General features: G+C 35.3%; 1 protein-coding gene across 13 annotated transcripts in view; it reads right to left on the bottom strand.

Annotated features, from left to right (window-relative positions):
* LOC132200125 (cell adhesion molecule Dscam2-like) overlaps nucleotides 1–12,999 on the bottom strand; it is a 137,053-nt gene that overhangs the window by 10,625 nt on the left and 113,429 nt on the right. For 10 of the 13 annotated variants that reach the window (XR_009442148.1, XM_059625339.1, XM_059625343.1 and 7 more), the window contains exon 12: nucleotides 1,314–1,616. The exons of 1 other annotated variant lie outside the window; for it this stretch is intronic. Coding sequence is in view for 11 of the 12 variants with exons in the window: in XM_059625339.1 (XP_059481322.1) it covers nucleotides 1,314–1,616 (303 nt within the window). In the remaining variant the exon portion in view is untranslated. Of the gene's footprint in view, nucleotides 1–411; nucleotides 694–1,313; nucleotides 1,617–12,999 lie in introns of all 13 variants that reach the window. 2 more of the 13 variants (XM_059625341.1, XM_059625342.1) reach the window with 1 other exon arrangement.

The following is a 12,999-nucleotide window of genomic DNA, read 5'->3' as shown; positions in this document are numbered from 1 at the left end:
ATAATTGAAATCTCAATGACCAACAGTGAAGTTAGTTCAATAGAAAAAAATCAGATTTTAAAATAAAATATTTAAATTTGATAAGGTACAAACAACTGATAATTAACAAATTAATGTTTTCTTTTTTTGCAAAAAAGTTAAGTAAAAAGTTATGAAAAATCATTATAATTATTTTCCAATTAAATCCTCCAAGTATAATTTAGTTTGTATATTTGTAAACGCTCAAAAATTTAAAAATGACAGCTTCATGCTTGAAAACTCTACACAAAAAGACACCATCTCAAAAGTGCTGTGGACTATTTTCTGCAGCGAAAAATTGCCTACACATCGAGAAAGGAATCATGCGTGATAAAAATCGAGCAGCAGGCAGCGTGAAGGGCAAAGGTGCGTTTTTAGAGGTGGATACTGTACCGGTGACCGAGAGGGCGGCCGTGTGCTCGACCGTGGCCGCCGCGTTCTGCACCTGGCACGAGTAGTTGCCGGAGTGGTGAGCCCGGACGCTGTCGATGGTCAGGATGCTGGAGAACGAGGTGAACTGAATGACCTCGAGGCCGTCGCCGGGCTGCAGCGCCCGACCGTCCTTGAGCCACGAGAAGACAAAGGGCTGGTCGCCCTGGCTGGTGGTGCACATGACCTGTGTGCGCAGCCCTTCGCTCGCCGCGTCAAAATAAAATGGGGACACCCGGGGAGGGACTGAAATTAGAGAGTCAGGCAAAAACATCACACCGCTTGTTTCCACACAGAGAGATCATCCGAGCCTCACTCCCGCAGGTGCGACCTGCCTTCCATCAAGTACATTTAAATCCATTCAGTTTTTCTTATACTTATAATATATTATTCAATTTTGGAATTAAAATTAATTAAATGAAAGGAAGTAAATTGACTGTTCTTTTATGCATCAAATTTTGTTTTTTAACTTTCTTTTAAGTAAAATTTATGGTAACGCTTGTGAAATGAAATTTTTTTCATTATATTTTTTTGCTGTTCTAATAAGACCAAAATTAAAAGTTTTTATTTTTTTTTATCAATTTTTTTGGAACAATTATTTAATTAATTATTTTTAATGTAAAAACATAAAGTTATAAAAATAGATAATATTTTTTTTTAATCACAAACAGTCAATTCACTTGTTATTAGAACTTTTTTAGAGCCGCAATTTTTTTTTAGATATATTAATCAGACGCAAATTTTATTTTTGTGATTCAGTCAGCATTGTGTAAATCAAACGAAATTAAACCAATTCGCTCCTGTTCAATCTGTACAAAGTGTAAGCAAAAAGGTCCAGCGGCTCCGCACAAGTCTGCGGACGGTACCGTTGACGTGGAGGCGCGCCGTGTGGGCGACGATGGCCGCGTCGTTGGCCACGCGGCACGTGAAGTTGCCGCCGTGCGCCTGCGAAATGCTGCCGATGGACAGGGCCGACGTGAAGTCGTCGTACTGACGAACGGACACGTCGCGCAGTTCGGCGCCGGCGGCGCCGACCGCCAGCACGACGCCATCCTTGAGCCACGTGAAGGTCAGCGGCAGGTCGCCGGTGACCACCACGCACTGGATGCTCGTGCGTTCGCCCACGTTCAGGTCGCGACCAAAGGAGAACGGCGTGATTTTCGGGGGCACTGCCAATGTGCAAATTGGTGAAAAAGGTGCAGAAATTTTATTAGTCACTTTTGTAATGGCGAAAATTGAGACAACGGAATATTATTTTGTGATAATTTCCTCTGAAAATGATGGAAAGTTAGTGAAAAACTTTGCAGAATATGATGCAAAATTAAAAAAAATATCAAAAATATTGTTCTTACATAATAGATTTAACAAAATAATTAATTTATTTTTATAACCATCTTGCTCTCTAAAAGCACTTTCTGGGTAAAATACAGACACATTTAATTTGCTCAAAATAATATAATTAAAACAATGTATCTTTTGAAATTGTGAAATTTCTTTTTGAATTTGAACTAAAAGTTAACAAATTTTTGAATTTTCAAATAATGAGATTTTGTAACTTTATTTTAAATTTCTAGACTTTTTTAATAGTTCGAGCATTTTCAATAAAAAATTCAAGCAGATCTTTTTACCAACTTTTTTCTTTTATGATATGAAGGCAAATATTTGCATGTAAATGAAACTGCCGTATTTATTGAAAATTGAAATAAAATCATCATAAGAACTATCAAATTTTTTCTACTACGACTTTTAGCATAAAACCTTCTTTATTTGAGACATTATAAATTAAATATTGATCCTTAAAAATCATTTTCTATTGACAAATATAATTTATTTTGTACTTCTGAAAGTGTAAAGTTCAAAATTTGGAAACTTTAAATTTAAATTAGAACATAGTTATGGTGAGATACAAACACATTGAAATGCAGAGGATTGAAAATTAAAACCATTTTCAGCTCAAGGCGAGAATTGAGAATTGATGATTGCAATTGTAAAATTGGAATAATAACATTTCACTATTAAAATAAAAAAAATGTTCCCGTTTGATTATTTTGAATTCACGTAACATATAAACATATTAAATTAATTAATCAGGTTTATTGTTTCAATGATATCAATTGAGCGTGCAACGTAAACAAGCCGCAGGAAATATCCGGTGAACAGCTCGCCCGCCGCACTTCGGAGGTCAGCTGGAAAAAAATAGCGTGTGTGCGGTCATGAAACAATAATAACCAATGACGTCCGTCGGCCGAATTGGAGCTCGTCAATCGGCATTGGTGTTTGCATTTGCACCACCAAAATTGAAATAAATTAATGGTGGTGGCGCGGAAATAATAATCGGGTGAAAAATAAATCCTGTAATTAGACGTGAGAGGCCAACACTAGGCGAGCATTGTAATTTGTCCCGACGCGCAAAAAAATGCAAATTTAATTGCTAGAGAGAGCTGTCTGCAGCACACAATGCCGCGCCGAATGTGTATTGTGATTATAATTACTCGCGAGGCGCCATCTGCTGCTGAAATGAACGAAAATTATTGCTGTTGGTTGCCGCATTTTTGATCAACTGTAATTACGCGAGACCGCCGCCGTGCCGTATTATTATTGCTATCATCGATACACGCCGCGTAAATTATTGCAAAGCGTCTCTCTTTCTCTGAAAGCACTCGCAGGAAATTAGTTTCGGCTGCTTGTTGAGTGCGAAAGCGAATTTATTGCGACAGATAAATGATCATCGGTTTTTGCGCTTCGCAGCTGTTGCAAGTGCACGAACGCGAACACACAGCACGCGAGTACGCCGCTCTTTTTTCATTCCGCGTGCGAATTTGATTTTCACTGCAAACCTATATATCTAGGCAACCCTCCCTCCCTCGCTCCGGCGTTGGTGATTTATTTCGAATTAGTTTTCGGTGGCGCCGGATAATTTAACTTCGATCATCCCCTTTCAATGTACAATTTGCGAGAGACCTCGTGCAGCAGTTTCTCTTGCTTGATTCGAAATTAAGTGTTTGCGGACAAGAGTCTATGGAATTTAACTTTCACAAAGACTGGCAATGCAATGACTTTGTCTGATTTTAAGATTCCGATATTTTTCAATAAGTAACAAAAAAAAAAGAATAAAAAAATGGAGAACAATTTCAAGTAAAACGACTGGGAAAAATTAATTGTAAGTAAAAAATGTTGTCTGTTTGAATGATTGAATGAGTGATTTTAAATAAATATATATTTAAATTTTTGTTTTTCAAAAACTGACGATTTTTTTTTTTTAATTGTGTATATTTAAATTTTTCTCCGAATGCTTTTCCTGGAATATTTTGATGTTCTCTTAATTTTTATGATATTTTAACAATTTAATTATTTCTCTCTATAATTACAATTTATTTTGATAGGAGAAAACACGGTTGTGTTAGTATGTCATAATAGTTGCAAATGATATTAAATTTATTCATATATCACAGAGGCCCATATCAAGATGTTCTAACAAATTTAAAACGATTCATAGATAAATTTATGCAGATGTGGTAATAATTAAAAAAAAATTATTTATCAACAAATGAAATCATTTTAAAATCCTGGTGAGAATAATAACAATCACGAATCTTATGATTAAAAACGCAAAAGTCCATGGCTAGAATAGAGAATTGAGAATAATCGCTTGTGCATTGAGAGATGACCATGTTCAACAGTAAATAAAGAAATTTATAGTTGATATCAAAACTCTAGCAAAAAACTTTGAATCAATGAATAAGAGATTTAAAATATTAATTTAAAATATATTATAAACGTAAAATAAAATAAAATATCAAATATTAATAATAAGAAATTACATTTTCAAACTAAAAATATGCGGTTAAATTTTTTTTTATTAAACAATATTTGGTAGATTATATATTTATGAACATTTTTCAAACTATATTAAACATTTAAATCGCAACTTACAATTGTCAACTTTATTTTATTAGTATAAACTTGGGGCCAACTATTGATCCCATTCTCGCTTTCACCTTTTAGTCACAATATTTCACTGCTGACCTGGATTATGAAGTGGACGGTGGCGGAAAGTGCAGATGCAGATCCCTGCTTTGTCACCAACCACCGTCAGCAATATCGGAGGCCGAGAGATAAATTTTCCTGGCTGGCAAAATGCAGCCGCGTGGTGCCAAAAATAACTGGACTTTATGGGACGCAGAGGGGCAAAAAGGCCGCCAGATAAGACACCCACCGCGCTAACGCAGCTTGATAAATTTAGATCTTTTCGGCCGACCGAGCTGCTAATAGTCCGGAATTGCGGCAGTGAAAAATTGGAAAGACAAAAAGAAAAGAAAGTCGGACGCAGAGGGAGCCGGAGAAATTAAATTGTTTGAGATCTTTTGCTCGAGGTGGAAAAAAAAAGATTATTTTTTCTTCTCAATAAAGCCATGGAATTACTGCCGAACAATAAGTCAAAGCCGACGGGTCTGTCCGAGACAAGTAATTTAGAGAACAATTCTGTCGGAATCGACGGACAAGAAAGGAAAGCAGACTTTTTTAAAGCGCCTTTTTATTATTTTCCAACTGTGCCGGAAAGAGGAAATAATTCGAGAGTGCGTCTGACAGCGAAACAGACTTGGGTGTAGTCAAAGTTCCATTGGCAGTGAGGATAAAGAGTTGCAAAATCCATTTTGTTTTTAAATTAAATCCACTCTTTGGAATTTATGACGGACAAAAAAAAATGTGTGCAGCAAAGTTCAAAAGAATTTCAGCAGCGAAATTGCGTCCACGTGGAAATTTGTAACTGTCGGCATGCGCGTTTTTTGGATGAAAATTAACAGCATTTTTCCGCTCTGGGCGGGCGTGCCGGGTAGATTATTAAGGGCAGCCAGGCTATAAAGCACTTGGCCCACCCGTTGAAATGAGTAACGGCTCCAGTTTAATGAGCTTTTTTGACTTTGCTGCTCCGGAAAAAAATAAGTAACACGCTGAGAGGGCTGGGGGAAAAAGCTAGGCAATCGTAAATTTGCGAATTAATGGCGCAAAATTACTCGGCCGGGTTTCATTAAAGCCCCCAATTTCGGTTCTAATCTAATGATGATGAAAAAGAGGACTGCGAACAAAAAATTGGTCCGAATTCCGAGTGGTGCGAATTTTATTTCGCCGCGCTTTTTTTCCGCTCCAGCGTGAAAAGCATAAAGAAAAATTTGATACTCCACACGCAAAAGCAATTTCCTGCTGACGCCGGCGAAATAAATATTGCACTCTGTCGCTCCACTTTCGCGCCACCAAATTCGATAAACTCGAGAGATTATTCACAGTGGAGAGGTTTGCTCTGCATTGTCGCCCGCCCTCTGCTCCTCTCGCGCGCCGGCTTATTTAATTTTGGTCCTATTTGTGCGGTTGAAATTGTCGGCCTCTCGTGCTTTTAAGGACCGACGCTCAATTCTGCCCCTGAGAGGATAATTTACGGCGCCCCTGAGTGCGAACATCCAACATTGCGGGCTGCTGTCAAGTCAACAAAAAAGTAAAAATATCTTGGGATATTTTCTGCTACACTTTTGAACAATTTTGTAGGAAATTGGTTGAAATGAAAACATTTTGAGTCAAGATTTATATTTGATTTAATCTTATTTTATTTTTATTTTCAGTTCTTAATAAAAATTAATAATTTTGTTCACATTAGCAATCACAGGACAAACCAATGAAAGGAAATAATAGTATTTCTGTTAATTTCAAGCAATTTCGCAATTAACTCGCAACAATTTATAATAAAAAGTTTGGATATATATAGAATATCTAATTTTATTTTAATTGGATTATTCAGTGGAAACGATTAAAACCTCTAAAATATAAAAAAAAAAAAAACAACTTATTATATATTGTTTTAAAGTAATTATTATAAAATTTCTAAATAAATTTATTTAACTGAACTTATTTAAAACTATTAAGCAATTTGGTTTGTTGTTATGTTAACATTAGAGAGTCATTATTACTAATTTTAAATAGAATGCTTATATAAAGTGTGAATAAATTTCTTATTTAATAACAAATTCAGCAAATCATATTAATCGAAACGTTTTAAGCGCTAGAGATTTATAGATTATCATAATTACCTTGTGCCAATATCGTCTAAAATAACCCAGAATTTAACGATGGAAAATATTTATTTAACCGTAAAAATATTTATTATTATTTTGGTTAAAATCAATTCAATTGATTATTGGATGAAAACAGATGAGTTCAAAAATAAAAAAATTGAGAAAAATACAATTGAACGTTTATCGTGTTTATATATCTGAGTAAATTTTAATTTCTTTTGATTTTTCTATTTTTTTTTTTTTGCAGATTTTCATAAATTTGTCTCGTCTTTCGCAGAGTTTTTCGCAAAATAGGGTGTCTATACCGTCATTCAGCCCTGGGGGGTGCTCTTCTCTCGCACTTTTGCGACGAATCCCACCCTAGGGGCTGCAGAGGCGGGCGGGCGAGCGAGTTCATCAGGCGCGCGCGGTTCTGCTTCATCATTTTGGCAGAACGCGGGGATAAAAATGGTCGGGCAGGTTTGGCTTATATGGCCGTGGGTGCAGCACTCGGCTGCGCGAACGTGCTCAAGCGTTCACCACCACTTGCACCGCCGACTCATCCCTTTCGGCCGCGGGCGGTGTAATCTTTGGCCCCTGACGCTCAGCGTATGCCACCCGCACAACACCGCCACTTTTTCACCACAAATGTAGAAGAAGAAAAATAAACAGAATCCATTGCTCCAAGATATGCGGATAAAGTTGATAAAAATTTTATTTCATCAATTTTTCTCTAACATGATGTGAAAGGGGAACGTTGGCCGATAGAAACGTTGCGGCTCAGCTGTGGCTGCTGAATAATTTACAGCCCGAGCAGCATCTGCCGGGACCGGCCGAGTTTTAAGACAATCGGATTTGAGTTGATATACGCTAATGGCGCCTTCTGCGTGCCTCCGCCGCCGAATTGCCGTCGGGACGTGTATCGTAAAAAGACGCGCACGTGTAATTTACTTGGCTTTGATGTGCTAGTGGAGGCGGCGGTCTGCGAGAGGGAAGCGCCATCGATTCATCGAAAGCAGGATAAAAATGTATGTTATGTACAGATGGGTGTAGCCTGAAGTTTTTTTCAATACACCCTCGATATTGGAAAATGCGGTCTAGTCTTTGCAGAGGAAATGCTAAAAATTCAAGATTTTGAAAATAAAAACGAAAGTTGAATTATCTCATTTTTTCTATTATTTATGTAACGTAATTTTAAAATCAAGACTGTGGAAATATTAATTTATAATTATGAAGTTATCCTTGGACTCGATGAAAAAAGTATCCTTTAATTCACTAGCAAATTCATTCTGGCAATGGATCCCTGCAAATTGCTTCATTGATCTGCTTCAAAATTTGCAACTTAACGAGATTTAATTTTGTAATATTATACAAAAAAATATATTTTAGCCTTTACAAATCAAGACTATTTTTTTACTTTATTTAAAATTCCTGGACCATTCGGAGTTTTTTTTTTTTTTTTTTTTTTTTTTTTTTTTTTTTTAGAAATTTTAGAATGTTTTTGAGATTTTTATGCTCACTTTGCGTTTTTTTCTCCTTATCAGTTGATATAACGTTTAAAAAAAGTAATTTCAAATTTCTTAAGGAACTTAAATCAAACGATTATTTTTAAGAAAAAAAAGAGATCATTAATGAATTAAAGTTCCTTGTGTGTCATTACAAATCATAAACAACTTAATAAAACTCTAAGGGCCAATTTGGAAGCAAAAGTAATTCCAAATTAATCCTACTCGACGAGCTAGAGCCGAAAAACGGTGACTTTTTTTTTATAAAATATTAAAAAAAATAGGCTTTCTTCTTAAAATGACTGTTTCAGGCTAAATTCATGCCTTAGAAAAAATACTAAGATACTGTTTTTCTTAATTATTGAAGCTTATTCAATAATTATCATTGCAAACTTAATTTTATAAAAACATTTTCACCTTCATGTTAGTGTATTTTTAAGTGACTAACTCCTCGCGAAATTGACTCTTTGGACAGGTGACTGTAAAAATTGCAATTAAAAGTTGAAAGAGCCGCGCAATCTGAAAGGCCAAATTAGTGCGATCCCTTTCATCCCACCCTTTTTTCCCATTCCTTTGTCGGTGTGTTTTCGTGCTCGCTTTAATTTTTAACAAGTCACCCTCGGTCCGTTTGAGGAAAGCAGCAGGGATTGGGTAAAGAGAGCAGAATCCAATTCTCTCTCTCGGCGGGGAGGGTTGCTTTTCGAGCAAGATGGAGAGCGCCACGGGCGAGGGATTAATTACCGGCTGCGTGTATCGTGTGTGTGCGTTCCGCAAACACCAGGAGACTGTCCGGCAGGTCGACCGAATTGCGCGTGCATGTCACGTAGGGCACGCATGGTGAGGGTGGCAAAAAGAGAGGCCAAACAGAAATATGATCTGCGCGTGTTTGAATGGCGTGCTCATTGCCACGTCCTGGGAATAATGGACTCGCCGGGATAATGTGAAAGATCGGACCTTTGCTGACCCTCCAAATTAAATTATTTCGGCCGGCGTGTTTGCCGACGCCAGTCTCGGCCAATCGCCAACTTTCGTTTAAGTTGGTGAATTAATACATCATGGGGTGCTTTGTTTGAACTCGGTGCGATTCGGGATTGATTGAATTCTGATATTAAGTGGTGGAGACACTGCTTTGTGATGCTCAAATTAAGCGTTGCGCCCTTACAAGAGAGGGTTCCGGACATCAAGGGCTAATGCCGTTTCCGGTAATTGGGAAATTATCAGCAGGGTTCTGGGGTACTAATGAGATAGAATTTGATAGAATTTCGCTGAAATTGCTGATGATGATGGACAATGTTTCATTCATAATATATGAAATTTAGCTTGAGTGGTTATTGTTGAGTAGATTATTTGCAAATTTTTTGCAGAAAGAGAAAATAATTAAAATCTGGCCAAAAATTACAATTGATTAATCTAGTGGTTTCTATTTCATTAAAATAATTTTACATTGCCTATTGTATTTAAAAAGAGTTTTAATTATTATAATTTTTACAAACAGTTTACTACTTATATAAGGTGCAAAAACTTTACAAAAGATCTTGCTAAAAATCACTAAAAATGTAACCTCATAAAATCTGTAAAGTGATAAGTACGTCTTCAATCAAATTGCTAATTTTTAAAATAGTAGAACTTCCTTTTTAAGTAGGTTTCAGTTAGTTTAAATCTTAAATATTGTGGGTTTTAATTGATTTTAAGAATCATTTTTTTTCAATCAGTGAATTTCAGTTTTACCACCTCTTGTTTATTCAAAGTAATTTTATTGGGTTCATGAACAGGACATGTTATTATTTTCTTCGGATTTCAAATTTCAAATACGAAATCGGTGCTCAAAAAATCTTTTTCATCATCTGCAATTATGCTAGATTGGTGTTTAATTGCGCCCTTTATTGGAATTTAACACAAATCATATTTAATTAAATTATGACATTTATATATAAAAATTAAAAAAAAAAAAAAAACACTTGTTTTCCGTGAGCAAACATTTAACGCATTTTTCTTTTCTCCTACAGGCGCGAAAGCCATTAGGAAATCTGCAATTGAATTGTAACGCGTCTCTAGGCTTATCTCCCAGCAATTAAATGAATTCAAACGTTGCTCGTTCACTTTGTGCTTTCGGTCCAGATGACTGCGAGATACGTATTTTGCTCGTCTGCAGTTCTCTCTGTGCTCGCAGGCGGATTACAACCGTTCAGCAGCATCCCTGATAAGCGCGTGCAATGAGAGAATATGTCTGTACAGACATGCATGTTCAACGTTCATTTCTGCGGATAGGTTGGCGCACAAAGTTGGTGGGCAAAGAGACCTTTTGATTCCGAGGAGCAGCGGACGTGCAGAACACGCCGATAATAATCCTTTGACTGCGAGAGCACGATGATAATTTCATGCCTCAAGAACAATTTATTATTGCCATGTACATCAAGGAAACGCCGCTCAACCGAGGACACATTCAGAGTCCGTTGTCAAGATTAATAATAATGACATCCATGACAAGTGAAGCTGCGGCATTTTAATATTATTTGAAATTATCTGATTTACATGAAGCATTTCCTTAGAAAGTATTTAAAAAAAATTAAAAAAAAATAATTGAAAACACAACGGAGACAGAAGATCGTTCCATCATTTATTAAATTTTTTGGGCAGACTAAAATGTACAAATAGTTTTTCGCTCATTAAGAGTGATTAAGAGGTTCAGTTTTTTTTTTTAACTTTAAGGATTTTTAGAGGAAACTGTTGATTGTTATGTACTTCATCTAAATTTAAATTTACTCAATTCAGTGTTTTATGTTTATCATTTTGTAGATTTAATTAGCATTTGACAAATTCTGACGCACATTATGGCATTTTTTTTAAGGAAGATATTGACTTTTGTACTAATTTAAAATGTACTAATTTAAAATTTACCACATTTTCAAAAGCAATTAGCAAATTTATTATTATAATCAAAATGACAAACAGATAACCATGAAGCTCGTAGATTTAATAGATAGTTAGTCTTTCAATACCAAATATTACGAGCAACAATAATATAATCTTTTAATAACAAGTCTTTTTGTAAAAGAGAAAAATATTTGCGTAAATACTTCAATAGGGAATTATTAACTTTTAAATAAAATCCAACTGAAATAAATATTTTTAAATTTGAAATAAAAATAATTATAAAATTGATAAATTTTAGGTTAAATAATATCAAATAAAATTTTTAATATTGTGCTTTAATTTAATATTTAATTAATTTTTGTGTATTACAATTAGGAAATACAATTAAATTTGACCATTAATGATTGTAATTTATCAAAAAAATTAATTAAGCACTTTGGTTGATAGCGAAGTATACATCAAGGGCAGTCATGGATATGCGGTCATATGGTTTGAACGCTGCCGATTATTTCGATCAAACCAGCGTGAAAAAAGTACACACACTCTCGCCACTCAAAATCCGGTTCACGTCGATTTCAACCGGCGGGCTTTTGATCGGTGGCGCACAAAGGCTGGTTTTCATAAAGCCACCCTGGCTCATTTCGGTGATTAATTCCAGTGGCTGTCGATGTACAAATTGAATGCGCTTTTTAATTAATATGAATGGTTGGAATGAAAATCAATCGAAAAATAAAACGCGGCTGCAGAAAATTTTGAATCAAAAGCCATAAGCGGTTCTCATTTTTTTCTCCTCCTTTCTTGGGAAATGAGGCAGTAAAAAAGTCTAAATTTATCACCGATAAACCAGCAAATAAAACTCAGCTGGGAAATAATTCATTCAAACGGGGGTGCTCTCTCGTCGAGCGGCAAAATATGCAAATTATGCCCGCGCTTCAGCTGTGTGTTGATGTGATCGAATACATTTGAATAAATTAGGGCTTGCGCAAACAATGCGCGAGGACACAAGAGAGCGAAACAAATTGATTTAAATCCGAAAGCTGTAAAGTGAAACGAAATAATAGTGGAACTGCCGACTGACACGAGGACGTTTTGTGAACGCACTCGAATGTTAATTACTTTGCCAAACACACGAATATATTCAAATTCAATCTGGCTCCCCGTATTCAAATTGATAAATCAGTTTCCATGTCAATTTGCTTATTTTATTTTGTCTGACAAAGCAAACCAACTATTTCAACTTAACAAATGATGAAATGTTCACAAAATTTTTTTCTGTAAAGCAAATTAATTAATTAAATAATTAAAAAGATTCACAATTTCTAGCAATTTTGGCAAAATATTAGTGATTGAATTTGAGCGAGTGTTGCGTTAATTTCGAAATTATAATTTTAATCTTAATATAATAACATAATGACTGATTAATAAGATAACTTTTTAAACGTTGATTAATTTGATTATTATCAGGACGCCTTGTCTTTTATATATTTTGTTTATTATAATAATCTGCTGCAGAAATTCAAGCCTTATGATACATAGATCATTATTAATTTTATGTTACATTAATAAATTGCTTTTAATAATTAACAATTTTTTTTTTAAATATCCGTTAATTTTTTTAAAGCATTTTTTTCCAAACTACTTAAAAATTTTGTTGCAACAGTTTGCAGGTTATAATTAAAAATATTTAACAATTCCTTCCACTGCAGATTTTTAGCATTGTGGCATTCAGAGACGATTTTCAATCATTAGTTATTTTGGCACTAACAATAAGAAATTATCAAGAAATGAAATTGATTTCGTTGCAAATAAGCGACATTCTAACTTTGTATATAATTAATTCGTCAACGAGTTCTGTGTTCGCTCACTCGCAACAGCAAAATTTCAAATTATTATTTCGGATTATTTTGCCGTGGGCAGAGTTTTCAGAAGCGATATTAAATCGTGCCGCTGTTCAGTTTAATCTCTCACAAAGACAATAGAATGAATTTTGCCATTTTCAAAACATTCATTTCGCCTCGCTCATTTCAACAAAATCATCATCCGCAACAGGACGCGCAAAACGCAAAATCCAAAAGCATTATCAGTTTTGGCGAGCGCAAATCTCGCCGGCGGCCGCCACCGGCAAAACA

Source organism: Neocloeon triangulifer, unplaced genomic scaffold (assembly GCF_031216515.1).
Source record: "Neocloeon triangulifer isolate White Clay Creek 2 clone unplaced genomic scaffold, ASM3121651v1 ptg000014l, whole genome shotgun sequence".
Classification (NCBI taxonomy): Eukaryota; Metazoa; Arthropoda; class Insecta; order Ephemeroptera; family Baetidae; genus Neocloeon; species Neocloeon triangulifer.
This window is presented reverse-complemented; position numbering and strand designations above follow the sequence as displayed.